Here is a 21,840-nt window from a genome sequence, read left to right as displayed (position 1 = left end):
ACAAGTAAGCAAAGAACTCCAAGCACCCCTCTGCCTTCCCTACCTCAAAGGGCACTCACTCATCAAACCTCAACAACTGTTAACTGCAGACACTTCTTCAAAAGCAATACCATGCAAACCCCAGATTTGGTATTCATGGTTACAAATTTGTACATCATCTTTAAAAACACATTAAACACCATTCCCACAGAGAAATTACTTCTGTTTGCCCCAAAATGAAAAAGAAGAAGGGTGGCAAGGGAAGGGATAAGGCAGAGGGAAATGCATTTCTTGGTAAAACTATCTACATAAAAGAAGTGCAGCTAGAATTTTGTAGAATTTAGAACAGAATAACTTATTATCTCATGGGTTACCTATTTTCAAGGTAACAAACTGCCCACTAAACCCAAAATTGTAGGAATGGTGACATTGTAGCACCATTGCAAATCCCAATGCGCTGACCCTGGCAAGCACCATTCTGCATCAAATTAATGACAAGTGAATATTACCTTTGCTTCCAGCTGCCTAGCTTCCATACCAATCCCGAAGTTTCCACTTTGTCCTACCTGCTCCAAGACCATCAGTAACACAGATTACATTTCCAAAGCACTGAAATGCAGAGTACATCCCACCATATGACTATCTGCAGCTGAAAGGATTTGAAGTACCTTCTAGCTAAGGTGCACTACCTCTGTTTATATTCAATGAATGCTGCTCAGTTGCAGCTGTTAACAACAAATAATTAATTCATAAAAGGGTAACTTACTCAGAACTCTTCAAAGACTTACTATCTAGCCTTACCTTAAGCAGGAACCATGAAAAAAAAATTCTTACAGGGGTATATATCAGCTCTAAAACCATCTCCTGTGGGATAATGGCTTGCTTCTAATGAAATAATAAATCACAGGGAATAGTTAAGAATCAGAAAAACAAACAAGACATCTATTACTATTTATGAACAATATTTAGAACGGTTCAGAGAATTTGCCTGCTAGCTTCAGTGACCATTGGGGGTGTGTATGGGGGGAATCTACCTTCAAAACTCATTTTTCTCAGTTCCACAAAACTTTTGAAAACTTTTGAAAATCCATAATCACTGTAAACACTGTAAAATTAGGCAATTAAGTCATAGTAGTAAATATTGTAATGTTGGTTAATATTTGATATTGGAGTTAACACCAAATACACACCTAAAAACTCCCACAGACTTTTAAAGATGTGCTGGCATAACCTAAAGCCTGTAACTATAGTACTAGAAAAGAAATTCAAGTTTGTAGTAACAATATTTGAAAGCAGCAAGAATCCATGAGATACTGAAATGTAAGGTGTTCTGACTTTTAACTTGCCTTAAAATCCAACTGCTTATTTCTGCTGAATTCCTCCCTGATGTCCACCCAAGACAGCGTGTGTGCCTCTGTGCCATGCTCTGTTCAGACAAGGCTGTGGACCTGGGAGGCCTGTGCAGTCCATGGCCACAACAGGAGTTTACCATCTGCTGACAAGTCTGTTCTCAGTCAGGTTTTCACCTGGGATGTGGAGGGTGGGAGTAAGTTTGGAGGTAGAGAGAGGGAAGTGTGGTTTTGTTGCTGTTGTTTTAAATATACTATTTCTGCCATACCAAGAGTGGTCAGCATGCTCTTCTCAACAAGCTTGAACTGAAGTGACCTTGTCCACCCAGCCTTGCTAACAATACCTAAGAAAAGGATCTGTGAATCCCTTACAGGTTCTTGATAAGCAAAGCCACAGTGGCTTATCACAAGATGCTATACCAAACACACATTTTAGTCACCTTATAAACAAAACCAAAAAGCTCTACAAACTTCCAGGGCTGCAGTATCAGATTACAGAGACAAACCCAGCCAGTACTTCCGAAAGCCCCATCTGACCTTCTTACTGGCTGCCACACAATCTTTACTTCCTTTAAATTCTGCTCCAATTCTACTCACATTGTTTCATTGCTTTAGGGAGCTTCCGCTTCACAATGAGGGCACCTCTGCCAATGCAGCCTTGCCTCTGTAAATAATTTACTGGTTACATTATTTCATCATAAGCAGTGACTGGAACTGCAGCATGGGGGAATTTAAAACATGAGTGTCTAAACATGCACTTAACAGAATCCCAGAATCCCCCCATCATCTGCAATGCCTGGCACACCTGGAGCAGGTTTCCCCTTGCTACAGGAGCCACCAAATATGTTTCATAAAGACGGGGATGAAAAATTCCCTCCAAGAAGGATAACTACTTCAACAGCCACTGTAAGCTTCACCTGGTGTACACAAAAGTAGAGGGTACTGTACACTGATTCCCCCCATACCTTTCAGCCAGTCTCTCATACTCCTTTTAAGACTGAACACATCTCATGGCCACAGAAAACTGTCTTGAGTCAATTAAGAAACATCAAGCATCTTGCTGGCTCCATCAGGATATTACACTGCCTGATGCAGGCTCTCCAAACTATGGAGGGTGTGAGAAGGTGCCTCATCCACACCAGCCAGCTGCACTCCTACCCTGTGCAGCCATTGCAATGCTGTCTTCACAAAAGGGACCACGACAAACAGCTACTTCTTCTGTAAAGGCCTTTAAAATAATCTTTCATACATAAAACTACAGACACAGTTTATGCCACTGGGACTGTCCAAGAGACAGAACACAAAAATTTCGTTCCAGTGGGATACAAGGTTTTGTTACTTGAGAGCCTGATTGTAAAAATTGGAGCATGTGCACTTCTGAGGAGTTTTATGCTCTTGTGAACAGGTCCATTAAAAACACTCACCTGAATACACATTCTTCTGCTTACAGAGCAGAAAACAAGCTTAAGCAGTCACTAGAATGCTGTCCTCCACAGATGGTAGCTTGTTCAAGAAGCACCAGGAGTGGGGACAAACTGCAGAATAGCAGTGATGTCAATTCTCCATCATTAGATAATGGAGTGCTTGCCTGTCTTCTTCAAAACATTTTGCTAGCAGTTACAGATTTCTCCATACAAATTTCATTTCTCCATTAAATTACTGAGTACTGAATTGATATTTTTTAGAATTTGTTAATAATGTTACAAGACAAAATCAAGCAGAAGGAAAGTTTCCATCAAAATTGCAAAACAGTGGTAATTCAGGTCAAATAGGTTACAAATATTTACATTAACACACTAGGTCTGTTTTATCATTGGCTTTTTATCATGATTTGGTTTTGTTAAACTGACCACCACAACAAGCACTCCTGTTCTCATTTATTTTCACATTATTTCATCCCGGTATGTTTATACACATAACCTGAAATTCAAGTTTTAGGACCTCTTCTAAAAACTAATTGCACTCTTAGCCACCTTTCCAATGTTAGCCAACTGAGGACAGCATTGAGGGACAGTTGGATGGACATTATTTATATTTACTTACTTTTAACTTAAATTGAGAGGGAAGGTAGTAATTACATTTATTATAAGCCAGCCTGGAATTCTGCCTGTAATTAGGATCTGACACATCTTAGAAGAACTCCATTTTCAGCAGCTTATGACATTCACCAAACTGTCAGTGAGGTCACAGATTTCATACAGCAAGCACTCTTCTACTGAGACGTTAAAAACAGACTCTGTTAAAATGATGTTGTCATGACTGCAACAAGACTAGAAAAAATAGGTTGTGAAGTCCATATTAAAATACCTTTTTAGAGTACTCTGTTGACGAGTTCTAAAAGTGGAAGAAGCTGAATTTAAGCTGTGGCAGACGGGCTGCCTCATACCAAGGGTGTGGCTCCTGGTTGGTTTGCGGCGAGCTTTTTTTTTTTTCTTGTGGGGAAGTGGAAGGGGAACAGAGAGAGGATTGCTCATTTTCTTGACAAAGTACCAAAATTATAGGCCTCTGAAAAACTTCAGAAGGGGTTGTTAGTTCGGAAACTCAATTTTTCACAGACCAGCAGCACTGGACGTGCTCTACAGCCTCCCTAGGACATGGGATTGTTGCACACGCTGCTTCCATAGGCACGGAAAAATCTGGTGCTTTACGAATAAACTGAGGTGAACTTCAGCTCCTCATCCAGCAGCCAAGCACCTACTCTGGTAAAGATGGAACTAAAAGCATGACCCTGTCTTTTAATCTTGCTTTTCCCAGGGAAACACACAAAATAGAAAAAAAAACCCCAAAAATATGAAGAAAGCTGGTATGTGGAAAAGAGTGAAAAGGCAGAACACAGGTCAGTGGAAAACGCAGCAGTGGTGCCACTGCTCAGAAAAGCAGACAAAAGCAAAGGAGGTCAAACCCAAATGAAAAGGCCAAAAGCCAGGGAGAAGATGCAGCTGCAACAGAGAAAGAAAGACTGGAAATGCTTGTGGTCTCCCATAAAGAACAACTCTGCTTTGTAGAAGCAACTTTTTATTCTTCCCTTTCCCCTGCTCACCCTCTAGGTCCCTGGCATTTTTTCTATGATCCTGATCACAATGTTGTGCTTAGGAGAAAAATATTATTGGAGCAAACAGTAGGAAATAAACTGCTCACTTCAAAGCATACAACAAGATATCTTTTTAATAACATCTTGTTTTCACTGTATGAAGTTTTGAGTTTGTGGCTGTCTTTTTTTTTTTTCTTTTTTTTAAATTAATTTCTTCCATAACCTTACAGCAGAAAGCTCTCACTGGGGTTTCTGGATGCAAGACTTCATATTTGTACTCCATAGTATTTAGAGAATTACATCAACAAATAAAAATTGTAGAATACCATGTATTTTTAATTGGTTCACTGCAGATTCCTGTTTAGTGCCAACAAGACTACATGCTACAAGTGAATATTATCCATCCTGAATGAAGGAACACGTTCATACTATGGCAGAGACAGACAATTATGCACAAACTGTGTGCATGTGCCATTATCAGAAATCTACTCCTTAGTTTATTTACTAAGAAATCTACAAAGACTTTAAGCCAAGGACAATTCCTCTCTGTCCAGTCTTTTCTGGTGACTAACTCAAATATGGATTTTTTTTCCCCACATGCTTAAACAGACCTTTATTCCATGGCCCCTGTGAAGAGGATTCTTTCTTCACACTAGCCTAGTACCTACCTGGTGCTTCAGCCATTCAGCCACAGGGGAAAATCAAGACAGAAAAAAGTTAATCTCCAATTATGTTATCAGCATTCTCGCACCTCACTAAATTTTCATGTGCTTCCAAGTAGTAAATCAATGAAATAACCTTTTCTGTTAGAGATGTCTTATCTTTCCATCTATTAACCAATACTCTACCACACATTCATCTGTATGCCACAAAAGATTGTGATACTTTTAATTCTACTGTACTTTTTTATTAATATAGCTTGATATCTGTGCCTAGTTAGAATGTTTCTCCCACAGTAAAGAAACTGTAGCTCAGTGGCCATGTCCACTTTCATAATGGCTTTCATGTGGCCACAATGTAAGGTTTGGCAACTAAACTAAATTTTAATTCAACAATCTAATAACACTACATTGTCCATTTTGGAATTTGGATGCTCAGAGTTCCAACCGTCCAAAGATGACTTAAAATCTTGTCTCCTAATTCCAAAGCCAATAATTTTAATTAAGACCACAATCCTGAGCTTGCTCTCTCTCTCACATACAGAAAGCCTTGAGAAAATTACAAAGCTCACATTAGCAAAAATAAGGGCTGTTACAAATAGGAAGGGATTGGAAGTCAAATGATTACAAGAAAAAAAATAGCCACAACTACTAATTAAACTAATTAAAAACTAATTAAAGTTTCCCCACAGTATGTGTATCTTTAAATTCACTGAACTGCACTGAGAAGCTGGCAATATCTGGGTAAATCCATGTGATCTGCTTTTATTGACTCTCAAACACTAGCCCACTGGACTCCCTCATGCTAAACTTACTACTTGAGATGCGAAAAATTAATAGCTTCAGAAATGGTTAAATGAAAACACTCTTAGGGTTTCATCTGTTCATTTAAATCTCCTTTGGGTCTAGGAATTTCTTGGTATCTACAGAGAAAGCAGGACTCAGAATAACTCCACATGTACTAGTATCAGACACCAAAGCATTCCAGCACCATAACAGGATAATGCTAAGGCTCAAATTACCTCTTCTCTCTTCTACACAGGCAGAACAGCACTTGAAGAACACTGGGCAGAAGAGAGAAACAAAAGTGAAAAAAACCAAAGGAAATACAAAAATATGAAAAAAAAAAGAAATGAAAGTAATGAAATTTTAGCAATGTGTTCACATCTCTACAATTTGGTTTTTTTCTCACAATATAAAACCCCAACTAGATTCACTTTCAAAAGACAAGGAAGAAAATAAGGAACAGGGAACATTCTAGTTTCCTGCTGCTTCTAAGAAAAGCAGTGAAAGCATGTCAGAGTAAAGAGACTTGGAACTGCTAATTTAGATGCAGCTTAAGATTAGAAATTCACTTTCATCTAAAATAAGGAACATCCACCATGTGCCTACCAAAAAACTTTTTGCTGAGTCATTAAAATATATTTAAGTAGTTGGGCAATTGTACACACTACCTCTTCAGTCATCTGTTTCTTAGCTGCTTTATTAAATATTTCAGAAGCAGCTCAATCAGAAAAGACAAAGAGCATGAGTGGATGATACAAAACTACAGATATTTGGAATCTGTGGCCTGCTTGGCATAACAAGTTGAAGAAATGTAGTGGTCAGGAATGATTATAAAAAAATCAGTTTAACTAATCAGAATTCAAACAGCAATAGGGTAAGGCACAAAGTAAAACACTCCAAAATGTATTTGAAATGACAACGCTTTGTCTTTTGAACTTTTTGTATAGAACGAAAACAGAGCAGTTAACACTCGTGAGAAAGTAATTAATTAATTTCTAAACCTTTCAAAACAAAAATTTCCTTTTATAATTGCCATCTCTAATAATTGTATGATTTGCAATAAAACTGCCACTTCTCTTACCTCTTTTCTCTGAGAGCAGCTTTACTTAGTACAAAACCATCACAACCAGCTTTCTACCATGATAAATCTCAAAAATCCATAGTTTGACATTGTAATGAACGGATGCTGAAGTGGATGACAATGCACCCCAAGGCAGCAAACCAGGTATGTGTTCTCTTTGCTGGTGGCACACTAAGCAACAACAAGATACTTCATCTCACTGTGATCCTCCTCCCATCCACTGTGGATGTATTTTTTAAGTACTGTCATGCTTTTGCTTATTACAGTCACAGTTGGGCCTCAGTGTTTGCTTTTTCTCTTTAAACATCTGTCCTGCAATAATCAATGTGCACAGAGCGAGTTCTCAAAACACAACTGGTGTTTCAGAACAGAGCACCCAGGGAATGAGACCTGTCTCCACGTCTCAAGAAAAAACAAGATTTATGGCAACTTAGACAATTGTTTAGAGGGGAAAAGAAGCTATTTTTAACTATCCTTCCTAGTGGCTGCACTTAAGGGAGGCTCCCATTTCCTTTCTTCATCTTACACAGCAGCCATAACTACTACTTCCTTTTCCCTCAGCTGTTTTTACAAAATATCAGGGCTTGCAGCTTGCAACTATGCACTGTCTTCAATACAGTCACAGGTTCAAAGCAAAAGCCTCCAAACCAACTGCTTCCAAACCAACTTCTGCCCTGAAGGGCAGCCGGCAACTTTACCTTTGAGTGTATCTATTTCTGTTCCAGACAGAAATAGCAAGCCTGAATTAGGCAGGGCCCTGAGGCCAGCCAGGGGATCCAGATTCAAGCTGCTGTGTAAATAAGTGTACAAGAGGATGCAGACCTCACACAGACTACTACAGACTGTGGTTGTGCTGCTCAAGGACTGCTACTTGGTGTGATCATTTGCACTTGGGACACCTAAACTCCAGTACAGGAATCTGTAGAGACAGACAGCACTGCTAAAACAAGTATTCTGCAGTCCTTAATAGAACTAGATAAATGCTACCATATGCCAAGTATGGGACATGAGAAAGGAACTCTGTCTTTGTCTTCAGATGGAGACATTTGAGACGAAGACAGTATTTGTGTTCACATTTGTATACATTTGGTGAATAAAAACCGGAAGGATAGGAAGGGCAGAGCAAGCAAAGGCTACTGCAATTCTAAGCTCACTTCCAAAGACTGATCTCATCAGTCTTGCACAATACAATTCCAACACAAAGATGAAAATTCAAAATAAATCCAGCAGAACTGCAAGTTATCTGCTATCACGCTAATGACCAGATGGAGATCTCCCAGAGAGCATGATCATTTTCTTTTTGAACTCTCACACCCACCTTCCCCTGCCACACAGGAGTTTACAATGCTGAGAATAATTCTGGGTTTTGTCTATGCAATGACAAATTATATTACCAGCTTGCCTCTCAAAAGTCCTGGAACCTTTTAATAAAATGCACCATAAGAGAAATAATTTGGAAATCTGCAGCATGGAACCTGTATACTCCTCAAGGACTAAAATAGCCCTTCCCACAATTTTACCTTAACTGCCCCTCTCCCCAGATCTTAACCGAAGCTTCTTATGATTCTTATAAAAGCCTTATTTAAATATATATCTGAAATCACTTCCTTAATTACTCACTCAAGCTCATGCATGTTTAAAAGAAGTTTGGTAGGTGAGCCACCTCTTGTGGGCTGTACTGAGCCAAGTTTAGGTAGGCAATGACCGTCCTACACTGCCTCTAATCTTACCCCAACAGCATCTCCCCCAGAACAAATTATACATCCACAGTGCATCTGTCAATTAACAGCCTCAGAGTTTGTGTTCTGCAAGACAATAAAAGTAGAAAAATAAAGGAGCCTTACTTTTTGAAAGCATACCAGAAGAGTCAGAGAAGCTAAGCATTCCTCTAGGGAAGAATAAACTTCAGTCTCTTGCACTTCCTTTATGCACCCCAGTTGATCTGAGCACTTATCAAAGATCTCTTTTTAGTAACATGATACAACTCGTTTCTTTTCATTAAAGAGAAGAAATGCATAAAACAGCAATGTTCAAGTGGAAATAAAAATGTCTTTCTACAATAACTGAAATAAGGGCAGTAAGTGAAATTTAAGAAGAGATAGTATCAAGAAAGAAGCACACAAAGAACCACCTCTGAGCTGGAGGATAAAACATCCATGGGGAAGGGAGAAGCAGGAGAGTGTGCAACTGTGAAAGTCTATTCCCTGCAAGGCCTTGAAATTACCCTTTTTTCACCAGATGAGGCAAGTACCCTGCAGAGAGATACCTCATAAAAACCATCATAGTTATGCACAAAGCATCTGAACTAAGGTCAGATAGTTGCTATAATGAGTTTAGGGGTTTATATGACTAATTTCATGCTTATTTATAATGCTCTGGTTGTACGTAATTTTGATTTTGTGAGTGAAAACAAAACTACAGGACTGTGCTCATTCTCTGCTAAGAACATTTGCATCTTCCCTTCTTTAAATGCTCCACTTGGATCTTAATCTGCAGGATTACAATCTCCTGCTCAAGAAGAACAATTGACAGGGGTGAAGGAAGGATGTCCACAAAGCCAGATAACAAAAAATATGAAACTACAGTGTTAAATTTACTTAATTTATCCTACAGCAACTCAGCATCTGCATAGTCACAACTTCTTTCCAAGAGCTGTCTTGACACTTACCACAGGTTAGGAACATGCACAGAGTCAATCAAAGCACAGAAGCTGGCAAACTACTTTCCATCTGAACTCACTCTCTTCCTTTACATCTCTTTGTTAACAGTTCTTAACAATTATCCTCAAGCTGTTATGGTGCATCTCACTCTTTGTGCCTCCTGTACTATTAGGGGCATCTGCTATTAACTGTTTGTCCTCACATAACCAAGAAAACTTGAAAATACCTTTCCACACTTTCTTCAATATCTCCCACATTTTTTCACTCCTAAATTCTCTCCAACTAATTCTGGTAGTGTCCATGTAGAGATAAGGCTACCAAATCCAGCAGAAATATTTAACAGGGTTCACTTTGTGCCACATCACACTTACCTCTTAATTTTGCTATGCCTTAGAAATAGACACCATCCAACTTCATAAATAAAATACAATTTAAAAAGGCCCTTTCCTGTAAATGCTGTTTGAAAAAGCCAAAGCTCGCTCTGTTCCTCTTCAATCAAAGGGAGCTGAGTTTCTACTGGTGCTTTCTAATACTTACTGCTATAAAAGTGCACTTCAAACTTCCTCCCACCTCAACTAGATAATAAGCTTTTCCTTAAATCAAACATAATTAACTGTACAGCAATTCCTTAAACCATTTCTCTCAAAAACCACCACTCCTATAAAATGAGGAGGAGCCAGCATTCTGCAATTCTGACCACATCTCTCCAGGTGAGACCCTCAGCCCCAGGACCTGTGCTGCTGGTGATGGCACTGAGCTCTCCAGCTGCCTTTGTGCCCAGCACAGCACATTGTTCAGCTGCAAGGTCCCTTTTCAGAAGGTGATTAGCCTGCCTTGTTTGCTGCAGGATGAACGATGCTCTGGTGCCTGTCTAGACTGAGACTCGCTGGAATGCAGCTACCTCTGCACCTCGCATTCCCACACCTCAGGGAACTGAGGCAAGCTGCAGTGTTATCAATGGAGCACTGAAACAAACTGCTTTATGTCATTGCCACAAAGGAATTTACTATCAGATCCCATCGCATACGTCACCCTCCTGTGCCATTAAATATTTCAGCTCAATGCAATAACTGTTTGTTTGTGGTACCCCTGCATTTTACACCAATTGGCTGCAGTTACATGTTGAAAGCACGTCGGTAACATAAAGGTAAGTTCGTGACATGCTTATTCTAGCCATCCTAGAAAGAATAACAAAGCCAAGGGTGGAGAAGGATGGACAAATCTAGGAAAGAATCAAGACACAAATACCTTCTTCTGTAATAACACTGGTAAACATCCAGCCAGGATGTCTAGTTTTATCTGGGGAAGCCAGGATATTGCAGTAGGCTTACTTCTCTGTATTTCCTGGCAGTCTCAATAAAATGCGTGATCTCCAGAACCTCTGTCAAGTTGGAAGAACTACCCATAAATGTGTACAAATGAATAAAGTATTCAGAACACAGGAATACTAAAAAGGCTTCTGGGATTATACCGGCATCTTGTATAACAAGTATCTGGAAACAGAATATAACTGTACTGGACTTCATTGTCCCAAAGTGATTCTGGATTTAAGCTTATAGCATGAACACAAACACATGAAAAAAGCAACACCAAGAGGCTCAGAACTGGCATCACATCAGCACAGAAAGGGAAAAGTGACTTACTTATTAAATTTCCATTTAAAAAGAGAACATTAACATAAATGTTCATTTCCCCCTCAGCAAATATATAAAAGACAAGTTAGCTGATACAGTAAAAAAGTTCAGTATGTAGAATTATCTTGATTTACCTTCAATTAGAAGCCTGTCTAAAGGCTGTTGACATCTTTGGGTTTTTCTTTTGCATTATGTGCATGAACATATTGCAGGAAGACTGGAAGTGCTATACAACAGTGTCATTAAATATGTGCTGAATTCTGATGTCTGAAAACTATGGCTTTAACTACATTTAAAGATTTGAACTTGGCCAAAAAGATACCATATGCACAACAAATACATTAAACCAGCACCAAAGAGAAGGCATATCTCACCTTGCTGTAATAAAGCAACCCTAAAACACAAGTACTGTATGGAAAACTCCACAGCCTTTCCGTCACTTCAATTAAGCATTGGTTTTCAAGAATATGTAACAACAAATTTATGGAAGAGTAATCATAATCAAAAAGACAAAGGCATTAAGAAGGTTGAGATTTTAAGCAAATTCTTATTTCAGTTAGTACAACTGTGGATTATTCAGGCTCTCTGTAAAAAGGTTCTGTAAATTTTTGCATTGTATGCCACATAAAAACTTCTTTAAAATGTTCTTTAAAAGTTAAAATTTTGCTTTTCAACTGTTTCTTTACAGGTCAAACAAAAACCCGTTGCTGCTATTATCATGAGCATTGGCTACACACAGTGCAGTTCAGACAGAGCTCTAGGGCACATTCTGGATTTACTGGCAATTTCAGATGCTTTCTCACTTAGCCAGTGGAAGCCCCCTTCTGAAACAGGGCATCCAGGAGTGAGAGGACAAGGCACACCGCCCTGGTGCTCCACACAATTCACTCTTCTTCACAATGGGTCTCCTGGTGTTTCATGAGAACCTTAATTAATTGCAGAGATTTTGTTTCCCCCCACCTATCTTCTCCCCTCATTACTGGATCACCAAGTCTGTTCCTAGTTTTGTTTATACCACATTAAAAGCCCATTCTTTATTTTTCTGCATGCCTTATTATCGTCTCAGCTCAGCTCTTTTGTTGCTAACCCTTCTCCCACTCTTCCAAAACCAGTCAAGAAAATCAACTTGCTGGCTATGATATCACTTTGGCAATATTTGCTTCCTTCACAAAATTTGTAGACCTTCACTTCTTCAAGATGAAAGACTTTGTTTTGATAACTACTTCAAAGTACATAACATCTGAATACTTGTTTCCACATTTAACTCTTCCATTCCTCAACAGAACTCAATGCAACATCCCTTTCAGTACATTCCCTCTTAAATGCCCCTAGATTTCCTCAGTGAAGTGGCTCCTGCTCATAATATTCTTACCAGTCTCATATATTATGGCACCACTTATTATTCAATTGTCCTTATTGTCTTAGGACCTCACTGATTTTTTTCCCCATAACATTGCAAAATGATAATAAAATATTCTTACATTCTCCAAGTGAAACCACAAAGTTATTATATTATTACTGTATCACTAGTGTTCCGTACTTTAAACAACCCACCTTCTCCCCATTTTTAAAATTAATTTACTCTGTGATGTCATATTTAGACTGTGTATTCCTGTACCCAAAGGCCACATCTTCAGTTTTAAGTAGCTATACAGTCTACATACAGATTAGTAAAATAATAATAGGGGGTTATTTGTTTTGCACACAAACATTCTATTTCAGTATTTCTTAAAATAAGGGAAGCTAAATTTGCTGACAGCTTCCTTAATGGTACTATTTCTCTGACAGGAAACAATAAAAGACAACATAGTCTCTCTATTTGCCACTTTAGATATTTCTAAGTCTGTATGGAAAAAAATCAGGAAAAATACTTACTAGATTTGAAATTCTTGGCTAAAACAATGAGAAAAAAACTGTGACCAAATAATTGTGTTCTGCTGCAGCAGCATTAACTATTACTGGTTAATTTTAACTAAAATTTAATTAGGTCAGATTCATCTTAGCATAACTAAAAGAGAAATTATTTAACAGGTCCTGATAGAATCTGGATGTAATTAATAAGTGTAAAGTTTACCCATCCCACAAAATAAGTCATTTATGATGATTTTTTTGGAAATTAAGAATGCCATGCAAACAGTAAATGTTCTAATATTAAAAGTGTTAGCAGCAGAACATATTGGTAGAATTCTGGTAACATAGTGAGTATGTGAGATACACACAGACACACATTCATATATACATATATGTTTTACAATTTATCTTCAGTGTATCTATGCCATACACATAAGAACTGAGAATTTGCATATTTTCTATATAAAAAAATTTACAGAGGTCCAAATAATACCGCAGTGGGCACGAGGAATGATTTCTCCTACTGTTTTTTTTTTTTTCACTCATTTAAATTCACTGAGTCATTCATCGCTGCCTGCAGAGCCGAGCAAGAATAGCACAGGAGGCTGGAGCGCGTTCCTGCCCTCCCGAGCAGCCGAGCGAGCGGTGCAGCGGCAGCCCCGGCGCGGGGCCGAGCCCGGCTCCGGCTCCTGCTCCGGCTCCTGCCCCCGCCCGGCCGCACCGCCCCGGCCCGCCCCGGGATTTCGGTGCCGGCAGCTGCAGCTCCCCGGCCTGGCCCGTCCCGTCCCGGCCAGAAATAAGGGAAAAGAACTTCAAACATGCAAACACAAGAAACCAACACCGCGCTGGCATCCAGACGAACTTCATTACAGGGCTCCTTTTATCCTTCTCTGATTGCAACTGAAATTATTTTAATACAGAAAGCTGCTTCTTGGGCTAAGTGACTGCTTTGCATATATATGGCAGTGCCACTGTCGAACTAAAAGACAGCTGCTACAATTTTCCTACAACAACCTTAGTCTTCTTCACCTAACTATACTGGTTTACATACCATTCATATCTCAGACAGGTAAATATGATAAAAATTTATATTTAAGAACTGATCGTTTAAAAACACCTAAATTTTCAGCTAAGTCCCTTCTCCACATTTAAATATAAAAAATCAATTTCTAGTGCTTAGATTTTAAACAAATAAAAAGACTGACAAAAATTCACAGCACATTATCTTCTGCAAAAAATATGTCCACACCAAGATTTTTGCAGCTTGGAAGGAACACAAAGCCTCCCAAAGAAATCACCTTTAGAGACTTCTCTCTAAAGGACAGCATCAGAAGGAAGGACTAATTTTCAAGCAGATTCAGCAACAATCTGACTACAACAGAACCACTACTCTAACAAAAGCAAGCATTTTTTTACAGTGGATAACTAAGCATACTGCTGTGAGATCATTTATTTAATATAATCACTACTAGAGAAAATAGCTTTAATGGTATCACAACCACTATTTTCCTGATACATTTTTGTGAAGTCTAACAAAGGATTGTGGATTCATTTTAATTCTTGGGAAAATCTAATTAAGGTTCTTTAACATGGATGGTCTAGGAGTCTTCTATCAAGTATCTGCTGCTGTAATTGTAGAAATAAAATGTTTTATTTTTAACAGAAACCAAACCATGTTGAGGAAGTCTCCTAAGGGAAAAGCAAGAGCAGTAGATCATGTTTAGTCAGTTGTTCTTGTCCCTGAACTACATTACAGCTTCTCCCACCAGGTAAAGCTGACCTTTGTGACTTATGCAGAGGGAAGTGCACTTGATGCCAGGAATGACGAGCTTGAGATGACACTGCCAACGCCCAACACTCTGATATTAATTAGGTGCTGCAATCTCCAATGTATAAACTAAGGAGCCAATTAACATACATGACCTACGATCATACTTACAGCCATCTCACCACCACCAAAAAACCCAAAAATCCTCTTACCCATCTCTTCTTACACCCATCCTGCTTACAACTCAAAACAGTCAAAGGATATATAGTAAAAGCAGAAGCATAAATGTCAGCTTTTGGCTGGACATAATAGTAAGAGCTTCTGTACTGTCCTGTTAGTGGCAGTGGGCAAGGTAATGCAAGGTTCCCTGAACCACTGCCAGTGCCATTGTCTGCCACTTACTCCAGAAGGTGACAGTTCACACCTTGCCATTACTCCTGCTTAAACGAACAATAAAACTACTTTTCATGAACTTCACAGATCGAAGCAAGTATAAATATATGCGTTACAAAAACATTCAAAGGGACCACTGGAAAAGCCTGAGTTACAGCACTGTTGAAAAGAAGATCATAAGGAAGCTTGATGTGTGGGGTATCTGAACTACAGAATACACACAGGACAATCAGCTAAAAGCGGTTTTGAAGTGTGAAAAACAATGCATACCATTTAAGTTACTCATACACACTGTGAAGTTCATAAATTGATGATAAGTATTCAGTAAAATGATTTGGGCATTGTTTTGCAAGTTCAGTCAAAAAATTGGCTGCTACATTGTCTCAGAAGCACCAGTTGTTCAACAAGCAGCAAACTAATTGCCTAGAAATGTGATTCTTCTCCCACACTTCTTAGCCAACTCCCACATCTCCCACAGAGGGATCCCTCATTGTCCCCCAGATCTCCTACAGCATGCCAAGTGAACAGGAAAAAAAAATTTTTTGTGCATAGTCCGTAGCAGTGTATGCACCAACACTTACATCCTGGGCTGAGTTAGGCTCCTCTTTTCCCTTGAAAAACCTCTACCTTGGAACTTTTCCCTCTATTCCTCTATTCAGTTCCTAATTTTTCATGAAAATGGTAGCAAATTAATCTCTTGAGACTTTTCTCATCTTTCACATATGGTTGAAATTGGCTAGCAGATTACGGAGTTAGAGGTGGAGACAGAAGGGTTCACAGATGTCAGTCTTCTGGGTCCATAATGCATATTTTTCCTTCCTTTTCTCACAGAATACACCAAACAGAGAATACAGAGTACTGAGAGATACAAAAGGTAGACACATTTACAGTTCAAAACAGAACACACGATTCGAAGCAAACTCAGTAAGGCAACTGACAAAACTGACACATCCCAGTGACTTGAAACAAAATGCCACCACCACCCAAAAGCCTGTGATTTTGAAACTTACAAAACTGAGGGAAAAAGATAAGGGTAAAGGCATCATCTGAATGACTGTGTGTCTCATTCATTCTCACAAGAAAGAACAGAGATCTTCCAAACTGCTACCTATACCCATGCTTTGTCTGCCTTCCCAGTGCAGAAGGTTCATTCCACTCATTCTCCAAGCAAGTCTGACAAATGTTCAGACACTATCTCTGTCTGGCTGTCTCATACGCCTTGGTTCTCATCCCACAGCAAGCCAGACCCAATCCTTCATCCTTTCCCATCTCTCCTGTCCCAGCCTTTCTTCCTGCTCACCACACCCCCTGACTGACCTCTCCTATCAGATTCTCAGCTGCTCAGCCCAGCTCCCAGCTCTGCTATTAACACATTAACAGACATCTCCAGTCACGCAAGCATCATCAGGAACCGAAATTCTGGGAAGGCCGCCTCAACATTTTTAAAAACTGAAAAATTGCATTTTAAAACACCGATGATCAAAAGCTTAAACACAGGAACTTATCTAAACTGGTATTCCCTGGCAAATGCCTGTGTATGTATACTACATTACATTTTCAGGTGGATTGCCACATATTAATTATGGCATATCTTAAACAATCTTGCATTATAAAAGAGGCAAAAAAAATCTACTACTGTTGCATTATGAAAAACATGATAATTAAGCACTGTAACAGGCCAGACTACCTAGACAGGCTGTGAAATCCCTCTTCACAGGAGATTTTAGAGATGTTAGACAGACATCATTATCTGTACTTACACAACCAGGCCATGGAGGAAACAGAGAAACAACTTCCAGCCTTATGCTTCTGTAAACTTATGCTTCAGAAAAAAAAAAAAAAAAAAAAAAAAAAAAGGAAAAAACCCCAAAAAACACTACACCACCAAAAATCACAAACAGGTAAAAAACAACCAACCAAAAAAAAGCCCACCAAAACCCCCAAAATAAAATCCACACTGTAGAAAATCAGTTTGCCTATTGAAATGGTAGTGTTTTGAGGAACAATTCCTGTATTTGACTTATTCTTAAATTCAAAATCAAGCAGTGAGTAGCTCCACTATGTCTACAATCTCAATGAAATTAATAGTTACTGCCTGCAAGCTATGCACAGATTCCAGTCCTACCCAACCTAAATCATCACCCAGCCTGTTTTATTCAGGGCATAAACATTTTGTTCCAAATGAAACTCTACACTCAGCTCACAGTCCTGGCTATAAAGTTATATTCTGCCCAGAAAATGACAGCACATATTCATAGCATAGCCAGACTGAGTCCAAACACAATGCAGCTCCAGCACCAGGCACTCTGTTGTTAGGAATAAAACATTGCTGAAGAACCCAATACAAATTTCTTGTCTCCTCAGTGAGAAAGACAGAGGAAAATGGTATTTACCAAGGAAACAATGCCACTGACTATACAAACGACTGATAAATACCTAATAAAATATAAAAATGGGAGCAACAATGCAGAACTCAACAAATATTTTTTTACAGAAATTTGTAGTAAGTGCTAGGGAGATGCCATCAAAATAACCACTTCAACAAACTTCACTGTAAGAAAATTTTAAGAAATCCAGTTATGCTTCTCTCTGTCCAGGGTGAAGTGAGGTTGGCCTGCCTTCATCAGAGAAGGACAGGCGGACAATTGAGCCAACTTTTTATACATGGTGCCTTTGAGGGTAAAACCATTCACACTGGAGCAAAATATCTGTGTAATGTCTCAGGGCTTCAAATTTGAGTTCCTTGGCCACCAGATGAGCACAGTTTCCATCTCCTCACAGGCTGTGCCAGCAGTGCACAGCGCAGTGTCCCAGTACTGAAGTCTGCTTGGGAACTGGAAGCGCCTGAGTCAAAATATCACAGAGGCTCACACAGGCCGATTCACCTAAAGGAGAAAAGGCTCTTCCCAGCAGGGTGAACAGCTTGCAGAGCTACACAATTTCTTTACACAAGCCCACAGCCCATGAAGGCCCAGCCTGGTGCCCAGGCTGCACTTGTGCTGAGGTTATCCTTCAGGCACCTCAAGCCAACAGCCTGGCTTCCATTTCCCAGGCTCAGGTTTCTGAGACGACTCCCAACACAAACAGAAAAATAAACAGAATTTTTAGGTTACATTTGAAAAAAAACATAAACAATGGGTGTAGCTCTTGTAAATAAGGAGAAATCAGGGTGCAGATAAGTTTAAAAAAGCCCCACTGTTTAATACGCAAGATACACAGGGTCAGTTACTAATTTGAAACACTGAATTAGAAGAACTAAGTTGAATATCCAAAGGAGATTATTCCTCATTTCATCCAATTCACATTTCAGACAAATTATGTAGAGATACTAAAGTAACTTAAACGAGCAAGGCAGAATTAGATAAAGATACTTCAGTGCACTAATTTTAATTAATAATTAAATTTTCATTAAAAAAAAAATCAATCTCTATCCAATTCCTTCCTTGCTTTAATTTTTGAAGCTCTGTTGAACTACACAGATACAGAATTATGAAAATACTCCCAAAGATAAAAGGATATTCTGTTTGCTTTAATTTTCACCTTATACTTTCTGCAAATAATTTACACATTAGACAATGGAATGCTGTCTACCCTGGACATGCATGCAGAAGGAAAAGTGGTTCAGTATTGCATATAACAGAACGTAAGCAAGTGAAATGAGGAAAGATTATATCTTTAATATCTGGTCCATACGAACACCCAAACAAAATTCTTTTGCAATACTGGGGAACAGCTCAAAGGTTCACCAACCACCTCTTCAGGCACAAACCCTCATGATGAACACACTAGAATCCTCTACAATATAAAGACATATTTTTATATGTCTCCCAGTTCTAAACAAAAGATTCAGAAATAACTATTTAAAAGAATTTGAAAAATAAAGAACAAAATGTTGCAAACCATTTTTGTCCAATACTGCTTTTTAAACCTCTACCCAAGACTGTTGTCAGTAAAATGTCCTCACTAAAGCATTTCTCTTTACAAAGACTAATACATTATTTAAACGCAGACTTATCAGATAGCTGTTAAGATCTGTATTTTAAAGAGGAAACAGTAATATTTTCCTCCTAATAATCAGCAAATATTTCTGCATCTAGAGCTAGTTCTTTATTATATCTTCAATTAGAAAGGGGAAGAACCACCTTCTTGCTTCATTCATATTTCAGATTATGAGTGGAACTATCATCTACAACCTCACGGTAAGATTTTTTGTGTCATCTTCTTTATTCATTGTTTTATCTTCCCTTTCCTGTCCATACTAAGCCCAGCTCTTTGTGGAGCTCTCCCCAGAGAAGTCCAGATATTCTCCTCCAGACAGAAACTTAAAAACCTGTTATCAAAATACTTTCCCTCTGATGTCATGATTTTGCATTTATAGGCACTCAATTCTATACACTGCTGAGATATAGTATCTGTTCACTAATCAGAAGAAAGAATTAATAGGGGTTTCAAAGCTACAAAGGCAGCATTTTCACTCTGATGGGAGCATACAGTTCATACTTTGGGGGAGGGGAAGAGAAGAAAGAGTGTTGGCTCTTTCATGAACATAAAAGGGCAGAATTACACATTAGTGTAGCTTCCCCATGTATAGACATTTTTTTCTGAAATGCAGTGTAAACTTAAAATCAGCCATTAGCTTCCTTAACTAAAGCTCAAATCATCCATGTAATTACTTTTACAGAGGATTATGACCAAGTTTTTTTTTAAATGTGAATTGTTAAAATTTCACAATTAAGAAATAAATCACAATGGGAAAATAGGTTCCTATTCACAAACCAACCGACCAAGCTGGCATCGTTAACACCCTTTTAACAAGGCAGAACTGAAATACTGGGAATGCTGCTGCCAGGTCAGAACTGAAGTGAATTGGGTAAAGCGTGCAAATGGGCTCTTACAGCACCTGCCCAGCCCTTGGCCTACTGCAAATCTGTGCTTGCTCCTTCAGTAGCCCTTCTTCATCAGGGCACAGAAATGACCAACTCACCGAAGTTTCCACAAAGGCAAAAATAAAGCCTACACTTTATAAAAAAATTCATTGGAAAAAAAAGTTGAGATGCTGATGCTGAGCATTCTTGATTCATATGTGCTTTAATACCAAGATTTTTGACCTTCAGAAGTCCCTTCTCCCAGGAAAAAAAAAAAGGGGTATAAACCAAAAACACTCCTCAGAAACGACCACAGAGAGACGCTGCAGACATCCATCTAAAATAATGGCAGTCAAAGGTCAGGATGATATAGGGAACATCGAGCTTTTCATTTATGAATCTTCCTGAAAGAGACCTCTTAGTAAGCAGAAGCAAGAAAATCAGGGACTATCCAGTCAGAGAAAACTGCCTAAACATGTGTCATTTACAGGATTTTCCTAATAATGGCACCAAGTATCTTCAACTTTGACAAATTAATTCTAAGACCTCACTGAAATATAACATGGAAACCACCATGCTTGTTGGGTCACATTCAGCAATTTTCCTCTGAAGATTCGCTTATGAACTATATCCAGAAGATTACAAAATATCAGGAAGAAAAGCAAGCACTGCAGATTGCATCCCGATCAGTAAAACGACAGAAAGTCGTAGGAGTCTTCCAAAAGTGCTGGAAAAAGCATACTGCAAGAACAATTGGTATTCCTGCCTAACAAAGCTGGGTTACACTCGAGGGCTCCAACATGTTAATCTGTCACCGTGACAGAAAAGCAAAGGATGCCAGACCAACATACATCTCTTTTCCAACACCCTGCATATCTAACACTGAGCTTCCGAACACAATTAAAAATAGGACTACAGTATCCAAATATACGAGTAAGGATGCTCTTAGCATTTCTGCTTCCAACTTCGTCATAAAAAAAGAGTACCCTTCAAGACCTTTCAGCATTCCTTAATAGCGTTTTTTTTGTGTTCTATAATCACAAGTGACAAAAGAAATAGCTCCATATTTGCTTCAGATCTCTCCAGGGAAAAAAAAAATACACATTACAGTAATTCTGTTACAAAACTACAGCACATGTGTAAGGCCCCGAGAAGCACCGATGCTGATAAAATTAAAAATGGCTGTGCCCGAAGATCCCACAGCGAAACAGGCACAGCTCTGCTGACGATTAAAATATATATTAAAAATTCCTGCATTACCTTACAAAGGGCGAGGTATGCAAAACAAAAAGATTATATATATTTCCAAAACTGAAGTAAGTTATTAGACAAGAGATGCAGATCTAAGCAAAGCATTCTTACTGAGTGCAGGTCGAGCTCATTTACACAATAAAGCAGATTTTATTCCCCGAGACACTTAACGTATCACGATTTCAAAACTTTTATCAGGCTTCGCCGCTGAAATAGATGCCCAGCACTTTGTAAGGAGGCACCGATGAGCCCAAATACCAGCGGACCCCACCCCCTTCCCGCTGCCAAAATGGCCAGTTCGTTCCACCCAGTGGCTACTCACCAGCCGCAGTGCCGAGCAGCAGGGTGGCACTGGAGAGCAGGAGCACCAGCTCAAGGTGCTGCAGTGAGGCAGGCATACCTGGGCAAGCCACGGTTCGAGCCGCCAGCAGAAAAAAAAAAGGGGGTTTAAAAAAAAAAAAAAAAAAGCCAAACCCCGAAGAGAGGAAATTCCTCTTGCTTTCGCACAGCCTTCCTTAACTCTCTCGGTTTAC

At 39.0% G+C, this 21,840-nt stretch overlaps 1 protein-coding gene across 1 annotated transcript in view; it reads right to left on the bottom strand.

The window, feature by feature from the left end:
* The window catches only part of BMPR2 (bone morphogenetic protein receptor type 2), a 97,383-nt gene extending 75,618 nt beyond the window's left edge, over positions 1–21,765 (bottom strand). Inside the window, exon 1 of the mRNA XM_005484170.4 lies at positions 21,630–21,765. Coding sequence (XP_005484227.2) covers positions 21,630–21,705 — 76 coding nt within the window. The 5' untranslated portion in view covers positions 21,706–21,765. The remainder of the gene's footprint in view (positions 1–21,629) is intronic.
* Between the last annotated feature and the right edge of the window lie 75 nt (positions 21,766–21,840).

Source organism: Zonotrichia albicollis, chromosome 10, assembly GCF_047830755.1.
Source record: "Zonotrichia albicollis isolate bZonAlb1 chromosome 10, bZonAlb1.hap1, whole genome shotgun sequence".
In the NCBI taxonomy this organism is placed as follows: domain Eukaryota; kingdom Metazoa; phylum Chordata; class Aves; order Passeriformes; family Passerellidae; genus Zonotrichia; species Zonotrichia albicollis.
This window is presented reverse-complemented; position numbering and strand designations above follow the sequence as displayed.